Source organism: Mercenaria mercenaria, chromosome 16 (genome assembly GCF_021730395.1).
Source record: "Mercenaria mercenaria strain notata chromosome 16, MADL_Memer_1, whole genome shotgun sequence".
Lineage (NCBI taxonomy): Eukaryota > Metazoa > Mollusca > Bivalvia > Venerida > Veneridae > Mercenaria > Mercenaria mercenaria.
In genome coordinates, this window is record NC_069376.1 from 4,725,748 (window position 1) to 4,751,201 (window position 25,454).

Below are 25,454 nucleotides of genomic sequence, written 5' to 3' on the forward strand. Positions count from 1 at the left end.
TCACATAAATTTATAACAACATTGCCTAAACCAATTAAAATCTAAACAATGATAGTAAAATCTAGTAAAGTGTTTACGTAACTTATTTTTATGACAGTAGCCTTCATGACGACGCTAATTTTTAACATATAGAACATTCTTAAAATGACTACATGCTCAGGCAAACCAAATCTATTAAAATAAGCCGATAAGATGTTGCATGTGATAAATCCACATGAGAGAATTTACAATACCAAAACTTAATTCATCCCTCTTGTCATAATTTATACTGTCCTTTATGCAAAAGACGATAATCTAAAATCAATTTAGAATCCTTTAATGCCAACCTACAATAATTGTAACATGTGTATTTTCTATTGCATCTAGTAGAGACAAAAACTGGGCAGATATAAAACTAGATTTCAGCTAAAGATATGTATCTACTGCGCAACAATTTATAATTAAAATGTATCTACGGACGGCGTAGTTTAGGACCGGACACGAAATATATCATGTTGACATTTGTCCCCATAGTTTGACCTTAACCTTTCAGGCAAGCTAATGGTCCTGTTTGCGACACTTGCTGTGTTCTTTACTAGTATTCGAGATGTTTATTTATAGAAACATCAAAATTCCTTGACAGATGGCGGTGGCGGACGGACAAGGCAAACACCTAAAGTTCAAACAAAGTCAACCAGTAAAGGACTACATGTATATGAACGTCTAATATTTATATTGAGATTCATTTAGATATACCTTGTGAAAGATATTGTTCTCCTTGCCAAGGTCGTCGTGAACTTTTGAATGGAACGCTTTATGGTTGATGATAACACTGCTGATACCATTGAAATCCGTTTCTGCTGCACTTGTCACATCCTTGTAACTATCTGGCGGCATGAAACATTTAGCAACTTCCCACGGATTGGTGCACCACTCAGTGGCATCAGTGTTTTTATAGGATGGGCCGTGGAATCTATGAGCATTCTGGATTTCGCTTTTGAAATTATGACATATCTTGCTAGGACAACCAGATGGGAGATATTGCGTTGCAGAATTTCTATGGAAGCTGCATTTCCCGCGTCTTGCATTACAAATCCTATTCGTAGGACAAACAACAACGTTTTCTGTACAACAACTAGAACATGTGGTACCAGCAGCAAGTCCATTGTTGTTGCAAATGTCGTTCAAACATTTCTGTTGGAACTGTTGTATTTCATCATAAACAAAAGGCTCAATACCTTTTTTCGTAAATAAAACGCATAATCCAGACTTAATCCAGTTTTTAATTTTTGATCGTGATAGAGTTGGACAAAGCAGTTGGGTAGCCATGATCAGTCCAGGATATCAGCATTGCACAGCTACATCTCATTTCAATTCTTAGTGTTTTTCATGCCTGTAAAGCTTACTTTGGTATATGACCTGTATAAGCGGTAATCTTAGCCTATCCTCGCCTTGTTTAGAATTGATAAATATATTTACGACGGTTGGAAATCCTTACAGAAATCACCCACGTTAAAGGCAATTTTGGCTATTATGGTCAGCGGTCTGCAAAAAAATAAGAACATCTTCTATTAGATATCTAACCCGCTAGTAGAACAAGAGTTAAAATGCGTTTTAAACCAGAGGCAAAAACAGAAATAAAAGTACTTGAAACTAAAGTACTGGTGAGAGGGATAAAATATGTACGTGGTGGGGAAATGAAGGTATGTAAAGCAACTTTAAACTAATATGAAATGTTTTACTTTTAAAAAGAATAAAAACTTGAAAAATAAATGCAGTCTTGATATTTTCAGAAGAGTAATTGTAAACGTAAACATTTAAGGAAAACTGTCAAGGCTCTTATTGTTCCTTCTCAAGGGAAGGAACAATGATGGTTAACATGTCACACTTGACTGAGCATGTAATGGATACAAGGGTATCATCAAAGGGTTCCGAATTCCCAGAGGGCGCCGCCATATTGGACTCATGCATATTCATCACAAATAGCCTCTTTCCCATTGTGCTTTATGCATCTTTAAGTATTTTTATATTTAGTGAATACAACTACGTAATATTAACAGACCTACAAGAAACACTAGTACAGTTTAGATAATTTTACTCCTAAACCCAATAGGCTACAACGTAGAATCGAGATTAACGAAATGAATATTCATCATCTAAAAATAGAATCCCGCCAAAAATATCGCATGCTATTTTTCTTCTTGGTTGCATAATTGCATTATATGCTTCCAAATGATCCTTTTACAGATTTTGTGTCATACCAACTGTCATCTTGATGTTTTAAAAGTATTATCAAAACATACTGTACTTATAAAGTAATCCGAGATTTTCCGCTTGTCTGTTAATGCTATTTTCACGCTAAAGTCACCATATTACAACATTTCAATTACTTCCCTTGTTTTTATCCAGAAGTTTTCACTATATTAAGATATAAAATATTTCGAACTTTGTAATTTCATTCTTTTTGATAACTTGTTTCATAAAATTCAAGCTGGGAACTGTATGTACGCATTTTTTTGAAACTCACTAGTTTGTCGGTGCCAACTTATATATAAGCCTTTTTTCTTCCGTCTACACTTCTTGATCATTCACTTTTCTGTCTGACATGTATTGCTACATATTGCTATATGAAAGTAAATTTACAAATCAAATTTTGATCTGTGCCAGTGAAAGTTTCGACAGTGGTTCCCGAAATGTTGATATAATTCATTATCTATTGTCCGCTGATAATATTTAGGTATTGTACAGTTTAATTGACCTGTCAAAAACATGTTCCGGCTTTCATTACATTCTGTTCACGCGTGTGTTAGATTAACATAAAAGGCAGAAACATGTTTTGAAATGTCAATTAAATAGTGCAACAGAATCGCTCATGTAAAGGTTATAAGTTAAGTAAATGTTTGAATGAAATAAATATTCTCAAATAGATAAGAATGCAGCACATTTTTTCTAACTGTTTAAAAAAAACCATCTGCAACAGAACGCTAAAACAGATCCCGTAAAAGAATATTTAATACGCGCTAGAAGGAACCTTTCGGCAAGCTAAATCTTGTTAAATGTAACGACGATACAGGTTAGTTATGTCCTATAAGTAGCAGAAAGGACCTAAACTACCTCGATACCAGATAAGTAATTTATTTATTTATTTTGTTGGGTTTAACGTCGCACCTACACAATTATAGGTCATATGGCGACTTTCCAGCTTTGATGGTGGAGGAAGACCCCAGGTGTCCCTCCGTGCATTATTTCATCACGAGCGGCCACCTAGGTAGAGCCATCGACCTTCCGTAAGCCAGCTGGATGACTTCCTTACATAAAGAATTCAAGGCTCGAACCTACATCGATGAGGGACAAGTGATTTTAAGTCAGCGACCTTAATCACTCGGCCACGGAGCCACCCCTACCCCGATATGTAAAATCCTTTATAATCTTACAGCGTACTCGTGACCATCTGGATTAATGGGTTAAGCGACTTCTATTTAAGCGACCGTTTAAAATCCCTCAACGTTTTATTTACACCATCAAACCCCTTTTTTATTTTTCGACCAGTGACCCAGCAGGTAAAATTGCCTGCAATATTATGTATTAAATAAACGTGTATGAATATCTTTGCAGCACCTCCATTGCAAATATATGCAATTAGCCTTTCTAATAGCCTAGGAAACAAACTATTGGCTCAGTCAATAGACTGCGAGAAGTGTTTGGTGATTTAAAACAAATCTTGACCAATATATACCACATTTTTAAACTTATTGCACACGTTATATGAATATATTTCTTGTCTTTCTGAATTTGCCAAAGATACAAAGATATTAACCGACCATGCTATTAGGATACCACTTTTAGGTAGTCCATGTGGTGGTCACATTATACAATGCCAGCTGTATTTGTTAAAAGAGAAGTTTACAATGAAAACAAAATTTTAAACGAATCAAAAGTGTTGTTTAGTAATAAATGTAAGTTTTTTTGAGTAGGTAAAATATATAAAGCGTTAACAGGTGCTTCAGAAACCAGTATCGGTAAAGTTTTGTCAGAGTTGTCTTAGCATCAGACGAGCAATTATCAAAACTAGGATTCTCTCTGAAGCAAGTGTAAATAAATGCCGAGTGAATAATTCTGTACAGAATATAACCAATTCCAAATTAAGGTTCTGCTGTAAGTTATTTCGATTCTTATATGTATGTTATGTAAACAAGCGGACATGATAATGAAGCACTATTTTATGGCGCTTGCATGGCGCCTGGAGGTAACACACCTCGCGGAATAACTTGGAAGTGGATAGACGTCAAGAGAGATACTGAGTGAATTACGTGAATTACCTTTTGATATATTATAATTTCAAGTATTATATATTTGTACATGAAATGATGATTTTAATGTTGTTGCACTCTCTCTCGCGCGGACTGTATGGCGCGAAAAAATATGTCGACGTGATGTCAGTAGTTGAAATCCTCCCGCCTCAAATTTATAATTTTTGAAATTGCGAATATAGCCAGTCCAGTACATTACAATCAGTTTTCTAGAAAAATCTATAAAATAACTGACATCTCTCATTTTTATAGTTTGTGCTTAATTCTTAATTATCAGTCAAGTGGCTAATCTAATCACTATTGTCGTGTGTTTTTTGTTATATAACGAAAACTGTCATTTACATAGATATTTCGTTCAAATTTGTAAACTTCAAGGATTAACGTGTTTATCTAACTTGAATTACATGTATAGACTAGTTTTAATCAGTAAAGGTCAGTTATGTCCGTCGTGAGATAGGCAGACTTAAGCCCTCAACAGACGATAGGTTCTAGTTGTACAACACTAATTATCTCAAAGATGTACAAGTTTAAAGTCGTACATTTTTCACATACAGACAGTATTCCACTCCCTAGTAAACATAGTGCATCAGGTACTGAAAAGAATGTAACCATTAATAATAAAAAATAATATTCACCTTTTTATGTCACATGAATTTGATTACGCATGACACAAATGAGCCACGCCATGAGAAAACCAAAATAGTGGCTTTGCGACCAGTATGGATCCAGACCAGCCTGTGCATCCGCTCAGTCTGGTCAGGAACAATGATTTTTGCTTTCAAAGTCTATTGCAATCAGAGAAACCGTTAGCGACCAGCATGGACAAGACTGCGCGGATGCTGGCCGGAAACGCATTATGTTGGTTTTCTCATGGCGCGGTTCAAATCATTTAACTTTTCAGTGTCATCCTTTTTCGATTATACATTGCAAGCCATTTTATATTCAGATCAGTGTTTATTTTTTGGGCTGTTATTTCTGGAATTTCATTCACTTGCCTCTTATCAACTAATTATTTACCAATTTGTTGCTTGTTAACGTGGGTTGTACGTAAGGCAAAATTTACGAAGTAGAACATGTCCTAATCTGTAAAGCTTAAGTCAAGACTTAAGATTTACGAAATCAAGGAATAGCATCGTACACATGATAATATTTGGCTGTACATCTTAAATTTAATTGGTGTTGTACAACAAAAACCTACCGTCTGTTGAGGGCTATAGTAAACAAGTAAATTACCTGCATAAAGAGTATCAATTTGTTTTCAAATTGGTAAAAGTGACTTAAACTTTGAAATTAGTAAAAGAGTGGGTGAGGTATCAGAAAATTTATCAATTTAGCAAAAATAACAAGGTTTGGTACATGAAATGGATACTGTTTCAACTCTTATAAGTACACATTGAAATCCTGACTTAAATAAAGATGAAAAAAATAAATTGAAATCAATGTTGAATTACATATGACTCATTATGAACATTCAAAGTAAACAATTTATAATTTGTGTATGATCATAATAGGAGCTAGCACTTTACATTGTTAAAACATTTACCAATATCCTACAGATTCTATTCTAAAGAAAAGGGTGAAATAACTTCACTGTCTTTATTTTCATTTTGCATACCGTAAGCTAAATCAGAGTTATACTATTTAGTTTGTTTACAAAATGGTGCATATGAAAATATATGATGGTCAAGGAAGGCCACCTTCCAATACTAAAAGAGGATATTCCCCATAATACATTATACGATTATGGTTGCTTTCAGTAAGGGCCTGGAAATGATTCCATTATTAATTTTCAACTTGGTATTAACGAAATACAATGTACTTTTAGATCGTACTTTGCACTTAAAGATCGAGAAACATTCAACAAACTTTTTAAAATGTATTTTCTTTAAAAAGATCCATACAATATGGTATAGAATTTGGTTGAGAGGTCTAATCAATGTGATCAATACGTGTAAAATACGTGTAAAATAACCTCATATCTCATCTACAAAACTTACTAATACACGGCAGGAAGATAATATAGTAATGTATATAAAATGTCTGATACTAAGCCATTGTGTTGAAATTGATATTGATCATGATATAAAATATAGCTAATAAAATTACATTTATTTTAGATCCTAACTCTGTCCCGTGACTCAGTTAGGAATCCATTTCTGCTTCCCAAATGTACGTAATATCAGGAAATATCAAACCTTTCTCGCGAGTTAGTTTTTAGAGACCAACAAATCCTATATACTTGATGAATATTTATTTTATCTGTTTTCGAATGGATTTCTCCATATATAAAATGATCTATTTTATATTCCTACTTTATCGCGTGACATTCGCTTCAGGAACCAGCAAGGCATTTAGACAAAAGGAGTAATTTTACTTCTGTTTTCTAATAAATTATTACGTACTCTATTTAGATTTATTGTAGCGTCTAAATCAACTAATCGAATGATATTAATAGTATTTGATATAAGCAAAGCAAGTATGACATATGAAAAATACATGCATTTGTATTGGTCTTCGGAAATGTTGGGGTTGGCAGGGGTTTGGGAGGAGATTATAAGAGAATGACCATGAAAAACATAGTTAAAAGTTAATGTTAGAAATGTTAAAACAAATTAGGAAAGTGAAGAAGGATACCGGGTTGTGCGTGCGTGCGTTAGTGCGTTCATGCGTTTGAATGTGTTGACAAGGAAGGAAGGGGGAATCGGCGAGGCGGTTTTGAGAGGATATTAGAGATATTTACAATCCGGCTAAGATATAAGCAAATGTGAGAGATGTAAATATAGGCAGAAAAGTGTACGTGTGGCGGGATAAGGAGGGCGGATGTTGGATGCTGAAACATGTGAATATAATTATGAGATATTTTTTAATAAAAACTTTGACATTTACATAAGGGACGTAGAAATAGTGAAATTAAAACGCTAACTTTTAAACTTTAATCAGCTTTATTATATTTTTGGACCAAAATAATCATGGCTGGGAGGTACCTGACCATAAACAGTCGAATCTCTTTCCATTAACAGGACCAAATCGTGCGTGAAGTTTGAGAATGACTGGGGCAGCAGTTAAAAATGTTAATACAATTGTGAAGCTTCAAAATATATTTTCCGGCACTATTAAGATGCCCCCATTGACATTGACCTTTAAGATACGTTACTCTAAATTACCAGATAAATAATCTTTTCCTATACCCTTACTTGAATTCGATGATAATAGGCGCAATGGTTAAGAAGATATAGTGAAATTGATAACCTTGCAATAACACTTGAACGCAACGGATACACAGATGGTTACCCCGATGTCGACATCGAAGACAGGGCGAGTACAACAGCAGTTCCTATTCTTCGAGTAATCGAGGTAAAAAGGTTAAAGGGAAGAAAATATAGACGATGGCAGCGCAGTGCCAGGTTATATAAACATTGCAAGCTTAAGTGTGAAGAGCATATGCTAACATATAAATATAACGAAACTTAATATCTAACGTGCGAAGTTTGAACTAAGCAATGAGGACACATTTATGCAAATAAGAAGATTCCAAATACAGATGCGGAATCGGAATAATACGAATAATTAAGCTTCCCCAGTCAAACGTTATCAAGGATGTCTTCTGGCGGATTTACGACTTCAGACTTATATGGTATGGTCAGTTTTACTGTCAAAAATGCTTCGCATGTCTCACACTTAAATGCTTTTTTCTTCGTATAATGCTTCAATATGCGTTTTAAGACTTGGCATATACCGAAAACCTTTACTGAATGCACTGCACGCATAAGGTCTCGAATCCAGACGCCTTAGATAACAAAAATGTAAAAATGTGATTGAAGTTTAACTAAATACACTAATTTGTTTACATGAATTCGATAAAATGGTAAGACATTAAACATATTGTCTTGGCCTAATATATGTCACTGTCAATTTGAAACTAAATTCTTGTATATCTCATATATCTCATATTTCTTCTGTAAAACATGTATAATTACCATCATGGAAATACAAAAGAATACATTTTAAACAAGTCATACAGTTGGTGCAAAATGTTTTATGTAATCAGTCTTTACCGTTAAACATACTTTTTTCACAAAACACGTAATTTAGTACACACTCCTGTGTAAATTAGCTGTGGAGAGAGATCACGTGATAAAATTATACTAGTGAGTAGTTTGAGTTTCAGTTTATAGACTCGTCTGGTGTTAAGGTAAATCAGCCTGATCTACTTTGCCGTATTTATGCAAGAAACCATTATTGTATCGAAAAATAAAGGCTCATTCCATTATTAAAAGTACAAACACATCGCTGACCTCAAACCCGAACTATATACACCAATGACGTAAAACGGTCATGATTTATTTATTTATTTTACCGCATTTCACAACAGTTGTTATGTAATAGATACCAACCGAAGTGGAGGCATACATCCCTCTACTAACCTGAGGCCGTGCATTTACCACAAGATGAAGAACCATTTGTGGTTATGGCATGTGCAAATAAAACAGGTTTGAGTACTATCATTTACAGTAATCAGTTTGATAAATAACAACATAATTATGACATACAGGCTGAATTTTCATCAGTTAAAACTGCTAGTTGTATCAATGTTGTGCCGCTTAAGTAGCCTAGTGAGAGGTGGTAGGTTCAATCATGACTTCGTCATACCAAAGACGTGTAAATGGAACCAGAAGGTAGCTTCCGAAATTTGTGCTCAGCATTAATAGGATAGAACTAGGTCAGCTTGGTGTCAGTTAAATGTAACTGTCACCGTTGTTTATATGACTGAAAAGAAAGTCATTGAAGACGTCGCTAAACATAAACTCAAACATACATTACCTATGTAAATTGATCACAAAAAGATCACAAAAAGATATTACAATCATATAAAAGACAATGCAACCTCGATCGCTTAAACAGCATATCCATCCAGTTAGCTCAGTGAGACAATCAAAATAATTTAAAGAAATATCTCGAGAGTTCGATACAAGGGCCCTGCGCGTAAACCTTATCATTTGACAAAAGACGTTGCAATATTAATGAATTTGGTTCGGTTCAGAACATGAAAAGTGTCGGGTTGTCGTAAGCCAGGCGAAATTTCGGTTACCAGAATGATGAGCGCCGTAACGAACAGTTGAGCGACGCACTACATTTTTCATCGCGATGCGTGACAGTACGAAAATATTTTCTTCAAATCAATGCTTGTATATAAAATCCTTTAAACGGGTAATTTAAATAAATAGTTCATGTTATTAGATTAGGGTATTTAAAAACAATGTCAATGCCTGAAAACAGCAAATTCACAAACTAACAAAGATGAAAAGGTAAGGATGGACAGCACGAAAGTGATATTTTTGCAATAGATAAATTGCAGCTAAATAAGCTTATTATGTTCTTTCATATAGACCTTTTTATTCAAGCTAGGGTAACTATGCAAATTACACAGATGTTTTGAAATTAACGCGCATGTGCTCTTTACGTGTGGCGAAAAAGCTCCCAACGATAAGAAAACCTACACAAAATCATCATTTTATTACGAATTGTTTTGCCACTATAAGGTTGATTTCAGTCAAGGAATTTATTACACAGTATGCTTTGATTAAAGACATGTATGTTTTTAATCATATCTTACCTGAAAAGACTGCTTTATTAATATTTTCGTCAGAAAAGAACAAGTATTTCCAGCCCATTTCCACACATCATACTAATATAGAACTTGTTCCTTACATTTAAAACTGTCATTTGTTTCATTATATCTATTTTTCCCACAACTTAAAATAGTTGTTGTATATATTTATCTCCGACCTGAATGATATCTACATACTTGGCGGTCGCGGCTCCATGTCACTGAGGTTGCTGTTTTAAGTGATCTACCGGAAATCGTTACGTACCTATTGTGCAAATGACATGATAAAACATAGGACATCGTGGTAATAAAGATCCTTTCAGGGGTGTCCCCTAATTAGAGCGGATCATAAAATTTACTCAAGCATATAAGATGGCTTTGATGTGATGTACTTTAATGCATTCGGTCTCAATGCCATAATATAAGAACGCCCTCGGATTAATATATCACGTGGCGGAGCCGTTTAGTGAATCAAAAATAAACATTTTACGAGGTATCTAGTATTTTAAGTTCTATAAGAATATATTTTGGAACTTTAATGGACATTTTCATTTAAAACTACGAAAGCGTAGTTACAAAAAAATCTAAATTCGTAAGATATGAATCAAATCCAGGACTATAACTACATAACACCTAATATAAATCTCCAATTATTTTATTTCTTATGTTTACATGCTAGATCATTTTCATTTTGAAAATATATCATGAGCAGACGTCATTATCCGCAATTGAATAGAATAATTATGATAAATTTGAATTCCGCAAAAAATAGAACAGATAAAGAATGTAAATGTAGAACACCCCTCCCTGCTACACGCACACTCTCTATTAAATCTGACCGCGTCCGAACCAATTCGATAGTGTCATATAAAACCTTTAAATTCAAAGAATCAATAGAAATAAACAAATAACAGTTTTAAAATGATTATTATTATATTTAAACTTTTTATTTATTCATTTTATTTTTTTCTTCGAATTTGGAATGAAGTAATCTGTATGACTAGATAAAAAAAAATCAAAAGCTGAACTTTATTATTTTCAAATGCGACATTTAATTATATTTCAAGTATCATGTAAGCTAATTTCGACAGGTTGTAAGTTATATGAGATCATGTTATGAAATAGAACAAAAACCTTATAAATTAATGGAAAATACCATTTTTTAAATTTTTTTCTAACCTGAATTTGTCGAGAACAACATTGCTGAAAAATGTTTATTAATACAAAATCATCAAAGATAATGCTCATTAGTTAAACTTTATTAGCTATGGGTTTGCAAAGATCTACATATATTTTCCTTTGTCTTTCAGTGGATATTTACTATAAAACAAACTCATTATTGATCGAATAGACTGAAATACGGTATAACGTAATTTATATTGTACAGTCATGTCGTTTGCCCTACGTAGAGTGCGCATGCGCGAAAATTGTTTCCCGTTGCTAAGGAATTAGCATGGTGTAAAAAGGTCTATCAAATCATTACCGCTATCATACCAAACTATGTTGATTTCATTAAATCACTTAAAATGGCGGAGACTAGAGAACAGTTTCAAAAATCAGGAAAGATTGAATGAATCAGTCGAATAAAATTCATTTCATTTTCGTAAAATTATCCTGCTTATCGACAACGCCGCTTGACATAAATGGATTTGCAATCTTATTGCAAATATATACAGTTTGCCTTTCTAATAGTCCAGCAGAAAACTGTTGCGGCCAAGGTTAATGGACTGCGAGACTTGAAACAAATCTTGGACACTATTTATTACTTTTTCAACCTTGATGCGCATTTTATATCAATATATTTGTTGTCTTCCTTAATTAAGCACATCTATTAAGTGACCATATTTTAGGAGACTACTTTTTGGCGGTCAACTGGATCTGTCAAATGTATTTGTTACAAAGAGAATCAAATATGTGGCGACAAACAATACATCGATGTGATATCAAAAATTATAGTCTTGTGATTTTTTTCAATATTTGAATGTTCCGTTTACTATGATTTACAGAGATAATCAACATGTTCAACTTCGTGTCAGTTTTGACACTTGCAGATTTACCGTTTATGCTATTATTGGTAATAATCAAGGTCATTTTGTCCGACGTGAGAAGAAGCAGCTTTACGCCAATCAAAGATAACTTTAATACCACTTCTAGTAGCGTCTGCCTATCTGACTTTAATAAGTGAATGATATTATCGCGTTTTTCGTACACGCTGTTGAGGATTATTCGGTTAAATGTATTTAAAGCGGCTGTCTTACTGCTTACAAAACTTTAAGGCTTACTGGCGGAAAAAAAACACAAAAACAATCGGGCACCGCCTTAGAATTCCGGCAAACTTGTGTGTCCATTTTTAAGAACATTTGTAAAAAAAGCCGTTTTGTTCATGGTTTTAATGAAATCAAATTTCACGTGGTATCTCAAAGAAAAGGAACAACCTTAATATTTTATCACCAATATTGTTTATGCGTCAATAAACACTTTTTTACGATACAATCAGATACAATGCCTCGGCAATAATTCCTTTGAACTAGAGCTTTACAATGTTTCGAGCAAACTAAGTGCTTTTAAGATACCGCCATATAATATCGGGGCAAAGTACAGTAAACTAAAAAATATCACAAATCTGTACTGTCTCCAGCGCAAAACAAAATCATAACACATCCAGTCTGTGAAATTACAGGGATGTTTTGAGCAGATGTATTGCATATACTTAGCACTTCAACATATGATATTTTAAGCCGGCCGATTCCAATGTTTCTGAGATAAAAACGAGTAAAACTCCGATTTCAGGACACTAGATTTTGAGGCAAAAATGACCAAATATATATATATGAAATTGCAAGCACCCTTCATTTCAGAAATGCCAGATAAAGTTATAACATGCAAGGCATTAAAGGCCTAGATTCACTACTATATAAGTGTCCCGCCCCCCCCCCCCCACCCCCAAATCCAATATACAACTCCCATCGTATCTGCTGCTTATCAGCGATTATGTAACCGTAACTGATTATAGGGCAATTAGCACAGCAGGGACCACAACTAGACCATGAAGATGTGTGCAGTGGACTTGAAAGAAAATTTTCTTCAGTGAATGTGGAATGATAATATTAATATTAATTATTATTTTGATATTATATAGATGATATAATAACTATTACTTTAATGTTATAATAATAATCATCATCATCATAATCATAATTATTATTATTATAATTATTATATTACATAAAGGATGATTATATATACAGTAATAATATTGAAAATAATAATGATAATAAAACACAAGTATAGTGAAAACTTCACGAGTTCTTTGTGCTGACAAACAATATTTTTCTAATTGGAAACTGGGTTTCTTGTATTCATGTAATCAACATTATTTGAACTTAAAATTACTGAGTTCTATCTATAATGAATTTTCATTTTCAGTATGTTGCCAAAAGTCACTTTTTTCATGCTTTGCTTTGTAATTTTGAAATGCACATACTGTTTTCAATTTTAGACAAATGTTATTTACAGTATGTTGCTAGCTTTAGATGAGTGAAAGTCACATTTTTCTGAAATATCACAATTCTCCAGACAGACTTTGAAAAAGTAAAAACTTGCATATTTCTTTAAGTAAGTTTATCATTATTTCATTATTGTGAAAATAAGTTTCTGATTATCTTATTATTGTGTTTGATAAACAAATATTTTTCTTTACATAGAAATGCCCCCAAAAAAACTAGTATAACTTTAAAAGTTATCAATTATATATCAATTTAAAATAAATTACATTGTTTCCCCTTCTCACTAATTGATACACTTGTAAGGTAAACTGACTCTCTAATAAACATTGACCCTTGTTTATTGGAACCATACTGTGATGGTCATTAGCCCCCAACTGTGCTGGTGAAGACAGAAATCCATTGGCCCACTGCCAAAATCTAGGCCTTTAATAAGTATTGAAACGAATCAAACAGGATAAAATGTACCCAGAGATGTTATCTAATTGAAAACAGCGTTTATATCGTATACATAAATAGTATCATGATAAAATATTCTTTCAAAGTATATCAAGTCAGGCTATTCAACCGGATAATACAATATAACACTAGTTTAAAAGACTAACGGTTACAAAAGAATTTTACTGAATGAAAGAATTAAAAGAAAGAAATTTAAACATAGAATGTCAGTTAGAAACGAAAAAATAAAGTTGAGAGAGGTCATCCCTTTGCTGTTTTTGGGTCGTTTATTTAAAAAATTAAACAATCTTTATTATTTAACGGGATATATTGATGCTCAAATATAAAACACACCCTAATTAATATTTTAATATGATTTAACCCTGGTGGATTGAATTTTGGGCTTGATCGACCTAAACCTAAACTGGAAGACAAATATTACAACATATCAGCTCCTTTGACATTCTACATTTGAAAAAAACTGATAATGGAGATGAACAATTATAGTCGCGTTCTAATAATGGAGATTACATCCGTTTTCAGCGACAACCTGTCGGCAAATATCTATTTATATATCTCCCGGCTGAGCAACTGCAGAGTTTGCAAAACGTTTTGATTCCTCACGTTAACAATTTTACACTCCAAGTGTAGAGTTAATGTTTTACAAGTAGCTTTAATATTTTGTACATATAAGTAAGTTTGCATACATGTAAAACAAAGAAAATATTTGCAAACTTTGCACTGAATCAGCTGTCAAAGAACGTTAATTTAAGACAATAAAATACAAAGATGTCTTGAAAATGTATTTATTTTGCACTAGAAAACAAATACGTGGCGATCAATTAAATCATAATGAATACCCGCCGTTGAGAAATAGACAGGTGACATTACACAAAATATCGGCGTGATTTTACTGATTGTTCTTGGAGGTCATTCATATCTGATCAAATGATACAAATAATTGGGAATGAAATATGTCTGAAAGACACAAATGGTATACATTCTATAGTGTTAGTACTTGGTTCAGTTAACTTATAATTTGATAATTCGTAAAAAAAAGGCTATCGCGGTAATTTGTAATATTTCCTTATGGTAATTATACTGTGTCACGAGATAATATAACTTCGCCAGCTTATTTCTATGATATTGGTCTATGCTTTTGTTCATAATTACCAAAATGTCAATAATTCAGTATTTCTTGTACCTTGCTTTTTGTCATATGGTTAACATAAAATGTACTTAAAGTAACTACATTTTTATTTTATCTATATAATTTTTCATTTTGCAAAGTGAAAGATTAGAAGGGAGGTTTTATATTTATATTTTTTTTTTATTTTTGAGGGTGGGGTGGGGATTGGGGGTGGGGGTAAAATAATCAAATATATCTGTTCCATAAACTGAAGCCGATGTTTCGTTACATTTAATAACAGACTCAATCAGACCGGGGTTGTTTACCTTTATTAACAGACTCAATCAGACCGGGGTAGTTTACCTTTAATAGCAGACTCAATCAGACCGGGGTTGTTTACCTTTAATAACAGACTCAATCAGACCGGGGTTGTTTACCTTTATTAACAGACTCAATGAGACCGAGGTAGTTTACCTTTAATAGAAGACTCAATCAGACCGGGGTTGTTTACCTTTAATAACAGACTCAATCAGACCGGGGTTGTTTACCTTTATTAACAGACTCAATCAGACCGGGGTTGTTTACCTTTAATAACAGACTCAATCAGGCCAGGGTTGTTTACGTTTATTTATTTTTTGTTGGATTTAACGTCGCGCCGACACATGATAGGTCATATGGCGACTTTCCAGCTTTAATGGTGGAGGAAGACCCCAGGTGCCCATCCGTGCATTATTTCATCACGAGCGGGCACCTGGGTAGGTAAAACCACCGACCTTCCGTAAGCCAGCTGGATGGCTTTCTCACATGAAGAATTCAACGCCCCGAGTGAGGCTCGAACCCACATCGATGAGGGGCAAGTGATTTGAAGTCAGCGACCTTAACCACTCGGCCACGGAGGCCCCGTTTACGTTTATTAACAGACTCGATCAGACCGGGGTTGTTTACCTTTATTAACAGACTCGATCAGATCGGAATTGTTTACCTTCATTAACAGACTCGATCAGACCGGGGTTGTCCACTTTTCGTGTCTTAAATGACCTGTTGTAGATGATACATGTTTTGTTAGTTACCAAGTAAAGTCAAAATTACTTTAGCAAAGACAAATCCATTTAGCATTATTTCTCATACTAGATAGATTAAAACAAGTGACCACGTACAGCAGCGGCAATACAGATGTCCCCTACTGGTGGAAAACTTTGTAAACGTCCATCTCTAGTATTGCTGGCAATGCTTCAAGGTATGTAGGAGTTAAGGAAAAACTATTTACTCAGAGTTTAAAAGTGACCTTGACCTACATGCATAAATCATATACGCGTCATAATGAACATTTGTGTGCAAAGACATTCCTTCAATGCGCCTAAACGTTATGGAGCGAAAACAATTTTATATGACCTTCAGTATAGATCTTGAACTTTCATCAAGAACTATGGGTCATGTGTGCAACACATATTGTAATCATGTGGAATATCTTTGTAGTAACACAATAAAATGCCCCAATACAAATAAAACGTTGGGTGTTGAAAAAAAAGACTGACCTTAATATACAGTGACCAGAACCGTTTACCGACAATTATGAATCATGTATTGACACATTGTCTCATCGAAGGGTACGTCAATACTGACTTTGACCTATGACCTACAAACATAAGTCATGTACAACAATAATCTACGTATCACCTGCTATTCATAAAACATTTATGAATTTAGTTGCGATGCTTTTTGAGTAATTGAAGGATCAAGATTTCGGACAGACGGGCATAAAGTATTCCTTTATTCCACTCCGGGGAATATATCATCTAAATAAGCGGTAAATGAAAGGCGATAGCACCGTATATATACGAGGAATCTTTCAAAATATCTGCCACACTTAATTTACCCGTCATACAAAACTTTTTTACTATGATAAAACAATTAAGTGAAATAAGAACTGACTTTTAAGATCGGTCGTAGAAATGTAGCGGTGTGCCGTAACCATGGAAACGGTTACAGAAGCTGGTAATCGCGGAAACTCACAAAACATTCTTGTGTCATATTTCAAAAGGTAATAGTATTAGAAACTTGATTTTTTCATATTTTCAGTAAGTTATGAATACCTATAGTTTGCAGTGATTATATTCTAAATATCTCATTAAATTTCTTAACTGTCGGCAGCACGTGCAATTTTAGTAATTAGCACGTGCATTCAGTTGTGAACCAACAAGATGCCTCTTTTAATACATATGTTAAAGTGACAGTTTGCAAAAGGATGGTAAGTAAATGGTATCTTTAAACGTTTTCATTCCGGCTCCGTTACTTCAATAAGTCGCATAATTCTAGTTATTTTATATACAAAAACACTTTACAGTTTATTGACCAAATGAAAAACAAAATGAAATCCAAATGATTGTTTCACTATGATGACTTACATTCTAAACATTGTAAAACATACAAATACCATAATCTCGTTTTAAGAAGCAAACAGAACGTTAGTAGGGGGTAATGTGTAAAGACGAATTTCAAGTGTTGATGAATAACTCCGGATAGCCAAACCCCGGATTCCCCCCACCCCACGCACTACCCCTTACTCAATTTGAGCAACTTGAATAAATCCTAGACGTCTCATTTCTAGGGATAATTCTTTATTGCAACTTTGTACGACTGTTTCGATACTTTTCGATATGCACACTATATTAGAATCAATTTACTTTGAGTGAAAATACCGAAATGGTACGAAGTTACATTCTTCCTTTGTTTCATATAAACAATTAAATCTTGAGACCTCATTTTCAGTGCTTTACAGCATTTCGATGATATAAACATTAAATATAACATGTCTTCTCACCAAAAATGAAATAAAAAATATATTGAGATGTTAGATTACATATATTCAAGAAACACTATCTGTCTGAAAAACATCACCATCTGAAAATACTCCCATGAAATTTGTCATTAAGCGATAACCCGTATATATGTAGATATGGAAATTCACAGTGAAAGAGATCTAGATCTTTTCTCAATACATTAAGCAATACAGCTAAGCCAAACCTATAACTGTCACATCCTTATCTGACTCATATACAAGATGGAACTACATTTTGAATTGCAAAAACAGATCATCAAACATCATCTTAAATGCTTGGCGAACTTCACTTTTCGTAACACTTGGGCTCATTGTCCCTGCGCAGTTAGTGGGGACCGATGCGCTATGCTAACTGCCAAATGCTAAATAAGAAGTTGTTAATGCTAAATGTCAATAGCTTAATGTTAATTTCACATACTTAATGCTAAATGCTACATACAAAATACTATATGCCGTATACAAAATGCTAAATGTCATTAAAACTCTAAATGCAGCCACAGGAAAACACTGCAGCAATTACAAAGCAGAGACTGAAACACTCATAAAAGCCGTCTCAATGGTTGAAGACTCGGCAGAAGAACGCTCCTCAGTCGCCTCTCTCAAAGATGCACTGTCTGTTATGGAAGTTCTGATCAACAATAAAGCTCCGCAGCTAGCCAGGAGAATACAGAGCCTGAGTATAACCTGCAAAGTAGCACTTCAGTGGATTCCATCCCATTGTGGACTTGCAGGCAATGAAGAGGCAGACAAACTGGCTAAGCTAGAAGCTCAGTCAGAACAACCAACAAAACCTGTGAGTTACAAGGAGAAAGCCGCCATCATCAAGGCACTTACGAGACCAAGGATAGAGGAAGATGCTTTTCAACTCCTTGATCGGTCTGAACAAGTGATGCTGGTCAGGCTTCGCTCAGGGCACAGCAAGCTCAATGCTCACATGTACAAGCAATACAGACTGGTACCATCGCCAACTTGTTCATGTGGTGAGGAAGATCAGACTGCGTAGCATATACTTCAGAGATGTAAAAGGCATGAACATAAGTAGCTGCGACTGGCCGATAGATACCTCAATGCACTAGAAACTATATATAGGCATTGAGGATCTGCGGCAAACCACAAGTTTTATCGAGGCTACTGGTCTGACAGGTAGGTTGCGAACGAGAAGAAGAAGATAAAAACAAATTCTTTTTGTCAAATGATAAATGGTAAATCTCAAATTATCAATCTTTATGATCTTTATCTCTTCAACTAATGGATGTAACTTTTACTCATTTGAAAAAAAAGTTCTGCCTTCCTAATATAAAGCAATAACGTTGTAGTTGTTACGGGGACATGGAACCAAAACATTTTGTTGTAAAATGTTTATTATATAAAAGACTAAGATATGTAACAGAGACAAAATTATGTGAAAAAGAGCAATGATTATATAACTGATATATTCAGCTCTTTATTTCAATGAAAACTTAGCAATGAGCATTTTGACATTTATTGTTTTAACAAAAAAAAAATTATCAATGACAAGTACCGTTCGAAAGACAATATTTGAAATAAACAGTTCATAAATAGCATTTTTCATTTTGCATTAACACTTTGCAGTTACCATTGCGCATTGGCCTTCCTTAGGCATACATCATTTGGTATGTTGCATTTTATGTGAAGTATTTGGCATTTTGCATTAAATAATTTGCATTTAGCATTAAGTATTTGGCGTTTAGCATTAAGTTATTTGCATTTACCATTAAATATTTGTCATTTAACATTTGGCTATATTCGGACCGGCCTTCAATACATATCAAAGAAAAAAGAAACGAAGGAATAACGTATATGATAAAAGAAAAAAGAAACGAAGGAATAACGTATATGGCATGTAATCCGCTGCATTAATATTACAGATCCCATTATCACTACAAACGAAAAAAATCTATTAAAAATGTTGCTAGTGCTTATTTATTATGACAATATGATAAAAGAAAAAAGAAACGAAGGAATAACGTATATGGCATGTAATCCGCTGCATTAATATATGGAATGGTGTTAAACCGACGTATAAAATTTTAAGAAATTTAATTGCATGCGTATTATACAATATGTTCAAGCCGAAATTCAGCCATAGTTGTAATTATGTCCAAAAAATATTTTCTGATTAAACAAGGCACCTTGTTGGTTTACAACTGAATGCTCGTGCTAATTACTAAAACTGCACGTGCTGAGGACAATCAATAAATTTTATAAGATATTTAGAACATAATCGCTGCAAATAATAGGTATTCATAACTTATTGAAAATATGAAAAATTCAAGTTTCTAATACCATTACTTTTTTAAATATGACAAAAGAAAGATTTTTAGTTTCAGCGATTACCAGCTTCAGAAGCCGTTTCCATGGTTACGGCACACCGCTAAATTTCTACGACCTCATTTAAAACCTCCATTTGTTGCCGACTTTATTTTTATATACGTGAAAATGTTTTGTATGTTGGGTAAATTAAAATCCTTATGGAGGGTCCGTACACACGAAAGCTTCTTCAGTTAATATGACAGGTGATATTGTTTAAAGTGCAGACAATAGCAAACCGATTTAAATGTAATTTAATCTTGTCAGTACAAATCTACAACAACAAAAAAACATGTGAAAATGTTCCTTTTACCTTCGAAGATCGGTTTTCAGTGTCATTGTTAACATTTCAAACTGAAGGACAATAGTATTGTTTGCACGAATACATGTCAGACGAACATATGTAAATAACATCCGGTAGGCATGTGCATTAGCACACGTCTTTTTTTACAATCAAAAATCGTACAATCGTACTTCCTTTTTTTACATGTGTTTTAAAAAGGCAATGTCCCTAATGGAACAGCATATAAATGTTTTAACATTGACAAGTAAAATTTAACTACACAACTATTAAACATATGATTTACGTAATACAGCAGAAAAATGTGTTAACAATATCTCCTCACCGACAGATAAATTAGTAAACAATATCACTTCACCGACAGATAAATGAGTAAACAATATCACCTCACCGAAAACTATTCTATTTTAATATTAAGACTGATGACTTAAAGCTGAATGCCGCAGTAAAAATATTAAGCAAACTAAAGAATTTATGGAAAGGTTTCCGCTGTTTACGGATCGCCTCGTTTGGCATGGTGTTTTTATTAATGATTTAATTTTTGCTAATATCGGACCGTAGAAAACGGACACAGGTACCCAGAAAAAGGCAATAATAAACTGACGGTAGATTGTTATTGTCATAATGGTCATGTTGAGGAGGATGTTTATCATTTTGTTGGTATATTATTAGGTAATGTTTTATCATTCGGAATTTTACAGATCCTATTATCACTACAAACGAAAAAAATCTATTAAAGATGTTGCTAGTGCTTATTTATTATGACAATATGATAATAGATTTCTGCGTTATATACAGAATATAGAATTCAAAATGAATAATTAACTCTACAGTGATTACAATCTGATAAATATCCGCTCATTTAGAAGTACAAATTAGTACACCAGAACACAGATATCTTAACCAAAATTCACAATGTGCATAAGACAAGTAGGGTCAGTACATTCTGTTTCTTCTCACATGTTCTGTTATTATGGGTTTAAATGCCTTTGAATTCAATGGTAATTAATAATTCTTGTTCCTATGATCCAACGATATCAAGTGAGTCATTTAGGTAAGGTCCATTGATCGACATAGTAATGGGTTTTAAGAGGTAATATAATTGCCAATAAATGTAAGAAAATAATAAACGTGCGTTTAACATGTAAAGTAGGATTCAAAATGCACTAATTATGTAAGAAAATAGAAAAAAGTGTAAACTTCACAGGTCGCCCAACACGACAAAAACGAAAATGTTGCAGGCTCGGTTTGATTGAGCCTGTTCATGGACAGTAGTGGAAATGCATGCTACCGTCAACGCCCTCTAGCCCTGGGTTGAGCAGAACTCAACATTTACACATGTTAAAAGTACAAAAAGCAGTTTAGAGACATCCGCAGATGTATTTAAACCGCGGTGAACATGGAACCTTCAATGATACACGTGTTGAGGCGTGTAATTCCATGAAGAGCGGCGTTTGGTCCCCAGATAAAGTAAAGTGTTTGCCCCAAACGAGAAAACAATGGGCAGAACTAAACAAACTGGAATTTAGAAAGGGGATCTGATGGAAGGGGATGGAGCCTGCGTATCATAGGAACTGTCAAAAGACAAAATTAAAAAGCAGGCACCATATCCAAGGGGTGATTATACAATACCCAAGGCTATGAAAGCGGGAGTATTGGAACCACCCAGGCCGAAATGGTCATGTTGAGAAACTAAACAGTACTAATAACACGACATAAAAGTCGTGCTGAACGATCTGAGAGTATTAAAATATAACAGCCCTGATTGAATGTACGGGGAGACTTTTTACGGCCGCCACACGGCACAAACAACGCTGCTGTGATAATAAAATAGAAACATACGTGCACATATACAATGATAGCAACATGTCATCTCGAATTCACATCAACCAAAGAGAAAAAGACAGTTTGATACTGTAAAATGAACTTATTTGGATTAATAAAGGTAAACCGTTGCAATTAATTAAAGCAGATTGAAATTCCTGCAAAGTTACCTAAGCTACGTGCGTTTATTCCCGTTGTTTGAGCCTTGAAAGAATCCAGTCCATTGTCAGTTTGGTCAATTAATGTGTTTAGATATTCACACCTAAAGCTTTCCTCGTGTTTTCGCACTTTGCAGAAATATTTTTATTTGAACAAAAGTATTTAACTCGTGTATATAAAATGAGAACGAATATCTATCTTTCCTACAATCATATACAAATATATGCACTTTATATTTAAATGCGTAAATTAATTTCTAGCAGAGTTTAATCGTTATTCCCCCTTCGATATAAGCATGGCAATGGTGGCGACAACAAACATTAGCTATTATAATATTACTCTATTGGAATATTGATTTTATAAAATATCTAAAGATTGTATTACAACGGAAAGCATACCTCTATTTACATATTGATAGCCAAAACGAGTACAAATTATTAATAGATATTACATATTGGAGTAAGTGTTTTTTTATAAAACATCATGATCCAAGGAATATAATACTACATTAAATGTCGAACTTATAGAATGCTTGTGTGTGTATGTGAGTGTATTACGGTTTAAAGGCCTAGATTCATTACTATATAAGTGCCCCCCCCCCCCAATCCAATATACAACTCCCATCTTATCTGCTGCTTATCAGCGATTATGTAATAGCAACTGATTAGAGGGTAATTAGCACAGCAGGGACCCCAAGTAGACCATGAAGATGTGTGCAGTGGAGCTGAAAGAAATTAATTTTTCTTCAGTGAATGTGGAATGATAATAATAATTATTATTATTTTGATATTATACAGATGATAATAACTATTACTTTAATGTTATAATAATGATAATAATAATCATCATTATTATTATAATAATAATGATTATGATTATTATTATTTTTATTATTATAATAATAATAATTATTATTATATTACATATAGGATGATAAAAGATGCAGTAATGATATTGAAAATAATAATGATAATAAAACACAAGTATGGTGAAAACTTCATGAGTTCTTTGTGCTGACAAACAATATTTTTCGAACTGGAAATTTATTTTCTTGTATTCATGTAATCAATTATTGTGTTCCATCTATACTCAATTTTCATTTTCAGTATGTTGCCAAAAGGGACTTTTTTTCATGCTTTGCTTTGTAACTTTGAAATGCACATTCTGTTTTCCATTTTAGACAAATGTTATTTACAGTATACTGCAAGTTTTAAATGAGTGAAAGTCACATTTTTTTTAAATATCACAATTCTCCAGACAGAATTTGAAAAAATAAAAACTTGCATATTTAAGTAAGTTTCTCATTATTTCATTTTTGTGAAAATAAGTTTCTGATTATTTTATTATTGTGTTTGATCAACAAATATTTTTCTTTACATAGAAATGCCCCCCCCCCCTCCCCCCCACACTCAAAAAAAACTAGTATAACTTTAAAAGTTATCTATTAAGCATTAATTTAAAATAAATACCATTGTTTCTCCTTCTCACTAATAGATACACTGGTAAGGTAGACTGACTCTCCAATAAACAATGACCCTTGTTTATTGGAACCATACTGTGATGGTCATTAGCCCCCAACTGTGCTGGTGAAGACAGAAATCCCTTGGCCCACTGCCAAAGTCTAGGCCTTTAAAGTCCTTTTCATCAATTTGTCCGTCAATAAACGAAGGTTTCTATTAGTAGCAGTGAGCGCTATGCCTAACTTCATAGTGCTGCCTCACTAAAATATCATACCGTAGTCAAGAGGCACGATACTCACGCCCAGTCACAATATACTGACAAAGGGCTGACAAGTGCTAACAATATCCTCCTATTAATGCTGAGCGCCGGGTGAGGAAGCTAATAGTACAATTTTTACGTCCTTGGTGTGACACGGCCAGGTGCCGCTAGGCTACCACAATGTTTTTTTTTTAAGAATCTTATGTTAATAGAAATAATAATAAACAAGACCAGAGTAGCAAAGTTAACAGTGAATATTAGAAAGGTTCCAATGGATAAAGCATGCGCGGAAATACTGTGTAGAAAGACAGGAGTTATTATGTAAACACTAAAAATAAAATATACAGGATGACAGCGGAGGAGAGAATATGGGAGTAGTGAAAATTACTTCATGCACGATGGCAACATAGGAGGAAAAATAAAGCTATTAGGATAAAAATACATAGGATAGCTACGGAGGAGCCAGAATATAAATACTGCAAATTTAAATTCACCGGAAGGCAGTGGAGGAACCAGAATGTATATATTGAAAATAGAAATAAACAGGGTGGCAAAGGAGGAGCCAGAACTTATTTTTCTTTAAGTTAGTATAATTATTTGAGTCAGTGGCGCAGTGGTTGGCAGATTGGACTTTAACGACTGCGGTCCGGGTTTGATTCCCGGTCGGGGCAGATATTACGACTAGTGTTCAGCGCTAGGTGATTAACCTAAATTGGTACTGTTTCCAGCAGCATAGGCCTAGACTCGATTCTGGGGAGGTAAATTTGACAGCTACCTTTGGCTTCGGCTGGAAATAAGTTGTTAACGGAGGAGTCGAAATGTAGATATTGATAACTGAAATACACGTTTGGTAACGGAGGAGTCGAAATGTGAAAACTAATAACTAAAAAACACGTTTGGTAACGAAGGAGTCGAAATGTAAATATTGATAATTAAAATACACGTTTAGCAACGAAGAGTAATCTTAACAAAAACTTAACATTTATAACTTAAATACACATGGTCTCAGTACTGTATCCAGACACAAATTTTAACCGAGGCAGTATAAAATCTTCCGGGTATCTCCTCCTCAAGAAAGAAATTGGGATATGTGAGCGATTTCACGCGTTTTCTTGTTATTCAAAGGTTGTTTTAAAGATTTATGAAGTGTAATTTTGTTTTATTTTGTACATCTAAAGCCAAGGACAATAATCCTTTGTTTGTGAGAGTCCCACACTGAAGAACTTCCAAATCATCAATTGGTACATTTTTGTGAACGATAATTTTGGCCAAACCATTTAGACAGTTGTTCTTTATTATTGACCTTGCTGAAAC

At 33.9% G+C, this 25,454-nt stretch overlaps 1 protein-coding gene across 2 annotated transcripts in view; it reads right to left on the bottom strand.

Moving 5' to 3' along the window:
• The window catches only part of LOC123540141 (uncharacterized), a 77,905-nt gene that overhangs the window by 13,652 nt on the left and 38,799 nt on the right, over window positions 1–25,454 (bottom strand). For both annotated transcript variants that reach the window (XM_045324937.2, XM_053526068.1), the window contains exon 2: window positions 736–1,524. In XM_045324937.2, the coding sequence (XP_045180872.2) occupies window positions 736–1,308 (573 nt within the window). In that variant the 5' untranslated portion in view covers window positions 1,309–1,524. The remainder of the gene's footprint in view (window positions 1–735; window positions 1,525–25,454) is intronic.